The 5,082-nt window shown below is 36.1% G+C and overlaps 1 protein-coding gene across 1 annotated transcript in view; it reads left to right on the top strand.

Moving 5' to 3' along the window:
* Positions 1-4,594, top strand: part of LOC107746287 (tumor necrosis factor alpha-induced protein 2-like) — a 14,467-nt gene extending 9,873 nt beyond the window's left edge. Inside the window, exons 7-13 of the mRNA XM_016560434.1 lie at positions 1,054-1,148; positions 1,235-1,327; positions 1,861-1,987; positions 2,546-2,671; positions 2,831-2,986; positions 3,985-4,106; positions 4,346-4,594. Of these exons, the coding sequence (XP_016415920.1) occupies positions 1,054-1,148; positions 1,235-1,327; positions 1,861-1,987; positions 2,546-2,671; positions 2,831-2,986; positions 3,985-4,106; positions 4,346-4,508 (882 nt within the window). The 3' untranslated portion in view covers positions 4,509-4,594. The remainder of the gene's footprint in view (positions 1-1,053; positions 1,149-1,234; positions 1,328-1,860; positions 1,988-2,545; positions 2,672-2,830; positions 2,987-3,984; positions 4,107-4,345) is intronic.
* The last annotated feature ends 488 nt before the right edge of the window (positions 4,595-5,082 follow it).

The raw sequence follows: 5,082 nt of genomic DNA on the forward strand, positions 1-5,082 counted from the left end.
GAGTTCAGGACCAGCATTCTTGGCCATGACTGGACAGTCAGAGGATTCAGAAATGGCCCTCACGGCCAAAACAGAGGCATCAGGAAACAGGGAGAGTTTAAAGATAGTGTCCGTGGTGGGAACAGAGGCGACAGGGACAAGATTCTGGAATGGCTGCCATGATGGGACAAGGCTCTGGAACGGCGGCGCTGACGGGACGAGACTCTGGAAGGGCGGCCATGATGTGATGGGACTCTGGAGTGGTGAACACTGTGGGAGTGCTGCGTTCCTCCTCCACGACTCCCACAGTAAATTGAGAACCACTTAATTGTAAGGCTAGATCAATATAAGATTCCAAAGTCCAGTGAGGTTTGTGCAATGGCATGATCAAACTAAGTGGCTCAGACAGCCCTCCTCGAAAAAAGATCATGAGGCATACCTTGTCCATGTTGGTCAAATGAGCCAGCTCAACAAAGTCCATTACATAGTCCTCGATGGGCCGATCTCCTTGACGGAGACACATAATTTGTGCTGCTGGATTCATCTTTGCTGGTCTGGATGCACTCATAAAGCTGCTGGATCCGTGTGGGGCCGATTATTCTGTAACGGGGAAGGCGTGACGACAGAGTTGAGGATCCATCTACAACTTTATTTAGAGCGTAGTCGGACTGGCAGGGTCAAAACACCAGCAAAACAGTACATCCAAGGTAATCCAAAAGAGTAATCCACAGAACAGGCAGTAAACGATCACAAACCAGGTAAACAGTCCAAGAACAAAACACGAAGGCAAGGCAAGACAAGGAAGAAACTAGACAACATAGGCTAAACAATAATCAGAACAAAACACGAAGGCAAGGCAAGACAAGGCAGAAACTAGACAACATAACAGGCTAACAATAATCAGCCATGTGTGTGTGGATGAGTGCAACCTTTATAGTGTCACTGATAGTAAACAGGTGTGGTGTGATAATGAGTTCCTAGGCAGGGGTTATGGGAAATGGAGTCCAGAGAAAACAAAGATGAGACCCACTATCGTGACAGTAGCATTATTGAAGTGTAAACATTTTTTTTTAGCTTGTTGATGGGGCTGTAAAAGATGTCAACACACTTTTGAGCTGTGAAAATAAAGCCCGGAGTCTTCTAAAACAGCTGGACAGCTTTCTTCTGAGGTAGATAACTAGTTGCTATCATTGTCACATTCTCACATAAGTAGAATCATAAGATTGACATGCTTTTTCCTTTTTTTCAATTGCAGCTATAAGACAAGTCTGGAGGAACTTGTCAAAAGAAAACAAGAAAACATTCCTAAAACTCTCACTGCTAATCTGGTTAACATTTACCAGTTTAGGTGAGTTTGATTAATGACAAATCTGTTTTCTGCCTTACTGCAGACGTTCTAAAAAGTGTACATTTTTTATTGTTTAAATATGCTGTTTCGATATAATGTAAATATTTATTTTAAAATGATTATAAATTGCACTATAGTATAATGCATCATGTTATATACTTGAATTTAAAATCATTCAAATAAAATTTTATTTTATATAAACTAGAGCTCTCTGTTAACTGTTAACATGTTAACAAGTCTACTGTCTTAATTACTATAAAATTGTACCAACCATTATTTATCTATATCTTCAGGGATTATGTACAAAAACCAGAACATCCTTTCTCAGAGGACACTAGAACAGCTTTATTTTAAAATTATTATAAATTGCACTATAGTATAATGCATCATGTTATATACTTGAATTTAAAATCATTCAAATACAATTTTATTTTATATAAACTAGAGCTCTCTGTTAACTGTTAACATGTTAACAAGTCTACTGTCTTAATTACTATAAAATTGTACCAACCATTATTTATCTATATCTTCAGGGATTATGTACAAAAACCAGAACATCCTTTCTCAGAGGACACTAGAACAGCTTGCCTGTCCACATTAGCAGATCTCAAAAACATTTGTCACAAATATTTCCTGAGTCGTATTCACACAGAACTGAAGGTAAAGAACAAAAATCATGTACAGTTACTGTACTTATTTACCTCGAGATACTGCCCCAATCAACATTTTCCATCTCATGTTTTATGTTAGATGGCCAATGAGGAAGTGTTTAGTATAGTATATCCAGATATCACAATTTAGAAGTCAGCATTTGATACTACAGCAATTCAACAAACTTGGATTTAGCCAAGTAGTTCCTGTAACAACATACTTGTTGGTCCTGGAACAGCATTTAAATCAATGGTTATGATTAAATGTTTGCTTGAAAGGTCTGACATGTTTTGGCTCAACCTGTGGTGGTCAATGGAATTATACTTTTTTAAACCTTTAACTTAAAATTTATCTCAGATTTTTAGAGGTAGGTTATGGAAAGGCCGTAAAGAATGGCTTGGCTTTTGATTTTATTATAGGAATGTTGTTCCAGGAACAACACAGATCTCCTCACTTAGATACATCACATAATATGCTTTACTTTCATGTTTGTGATGCTTCTTTTAATATTAACTTCTTAAATTAAATCTTACATTTTGGAAATAACCAAATTGTTTATCTGCACAGCCGCTGTATCGTAAACTGTGGACTCAAGTTTGGTTCACTGGACATTGTGAGGTTGTGGAGGAGCTGGTGAAGGCGCTTGAGAATAAAATAGACAATTTCAAAGAACTAAAGTCTGTCTGCAGAGAGGTCAGAACCACTTTTGCAGCGAATGTCATTTCTGACAGTCTTATAACGTGATGTTAACAGACATGTAATCTCATTTTGGTCTCTATAATCTGGTGTGTGTTTTATTGTTTTAAGATAAAATTATAGATATATGAAGAGTGTGTGTCTGTGTGTTTATAGGAGCTACTGGCTGAGCTGCATGTAGAAGTAATGGTTGAATATGTGAGGCGAATGATGAAGAGAAAACTAAAACTGAAAAGCAAAGAGCAGCAAGAAGCAGCTGCTGAGTTCATCTGCCACGACAGCAATAAAATCTGCTCTGTGTTTGCCAAAGTGGTGAGATCACATCCAGACCCACACAACACATGTATGCATAAACATACACTCACATGCGGCCAAAATATGCAGTGGGGTGTTCATGCACATTGTAAATTGATAATGGAGTTAATGTACAAATGTTTTATAAAGGTATATATATATATATATATATATATATATTCTATATACAGTATATAACATTGCAGTGAATGGGTGCCGTCAAAATGAGAGTCCAAACAGTTGATAAAAACATCACAATAAATCACAAGTAATCCACTTTACTCCAGACATTTTTAATGTCTCAAATAAGAGTCCTCTATCCATGATATTGCTGTCTCTTCTCTGAATCAGGAGAGAAATATGCACGGATCAAACACCATTTACAAGTGAAAACAGTCCTAAACTGTTCTAAACAAATATGTCAGTGGACTTTGATGTGAGATGATGACAAGGGATGGACATTTTCACTGTATGAAGCATTATTATGAATTTTTGACTCATATTTTGATCAGAAGCAATGATTTTAAATTACATTCAGTGCAGAGGATCCATTGGTGTTTTCAGGAAATTTTTATTTTTGGTTGAACTATTCCCTTGATCAATGTTTTATCTATATTTAGTTCTTTTAATGAAGTTTTGATGTAAATATGTTTGTGTTTCATGTGTTTTTATCTCAGTTGTTCACATTGGGAATCTTAATAATTAAAGCCCTAGAGGCTTAAGAGTGTTGTTGGGTTAATTAGTTAAAATGGTTTGAAAAATTGAAAACATTTATGTGGCTGACATGCTGACAGTAACATACAGTAGTGTGGTACTATTATTTTTAAACCCAATATGACAATTAGTCAAAGACAAAATATGGCCATATTTACTGTATTCTCTTTACATTGTTCTCTTTGTTTGAAACATCATAATGAATTGTGGGAAAGCAGAGGGAAATTATGATGTCACTATAAAACTATTTCTAAATAGTTTAGAAATTTGATTTCTAAATCAGGTACCATTCTCTTCTCTAGGGATCCAGAGAGGAATGGCTCTGTCAAATACTGCCCAAATTATCAGAGATTCTGAGACTGCAGGATCCTGGGAGTTTGCAACTTGAGATTGTTACTCTGGCAAGAGACTATCCTGACATAAGGTAAGTCTGTTAGATATGAGCTGGCAAGATGCAGTCACTTTACCTTAGAGAAAGAAACTATAGCAAAATATCTTATTTTCACTCTTGTTCGTTCTTTATTCAAATATCTACTTACAACATGCAGTTTCAGTACAGATGCCATTAGCCAAATGAAAGATGAGTTTAGAATTTGATGATCAGTCTTACAGTACAGTGTGACTCTTGTTTCATCAATATTCTTTGTTGTCATTCTTCACTAGTGAGCAGCATGTTCTTGCTCTCCTAAACCTGAAGACCAACCTTTCAAGCTCAGATCTGCGCAGGATCAAAGGGTGTCTGAGCGAAAACAGAGGCACACTGGACACACTGGAGTCCTCTACTTCCTTCTTCTCTAAAGTACTCATCAAACGGAAAATCATCTAAATGCCCGGTTACATCTATAGCTAATGCTAAACAACTGTGATTCATACTGTGATACATAATCAGTGTTGTTATGTAATATTTATTATTTAAAAACTGTGATATTATTCTGTTCTTCTCAACTGATTTCACACTGTTCTCCAAAAGTCCTCTACTTCCTTCTTCTCTAAAGTATTTGTCAAATGGAAAATCATCTGAATGCCCTGTTACATCTATAGCTAATGTTAAATACCTGTGAAGCATACTGTGATACAAAATATGTATTATCCATTCATCCATCCATTTTCCATACCCTCTGCAGGGTCGTGGGTGGCTGAAGTCTGAACGGATGGCCAGTATAATCAGTATTATTTTAAGTAATATTTATTTTTATGAAAACTCATATCAAGTCTGTTACAAGTCATAATATTCTGTTACAGTTTTTCTTCAACTGATTTTACAGTATTCTTCAAAATTAAGGTCAAGAACAATGCGTTTTGAAATTTGTATTTAATCAACGAAATTTTTTAATATGGCGGAACATTACAAGTTTTTTTATAGCACTGAATTTGTGTAAAACCAGTTGAGAAAACCTATG

This window comes from Sinocyclocheilus rhinocerous, unplaced genomic scaffold (assembly GCF_001515625.1).
Source record: "Sinocyclocheilus rhinocerous isolate Xijiao unplaced genomic scaffold, SAMN03320098_v1.1 scaffold40, whole genome shotgun sequence".
NCBI lineage: Eukaryota > Metazoa > Chordata > Actinopteri > Cypriniformes > Cyprinidae > Sinocyclocheilus > Sinocyclocheilus rhinocerous.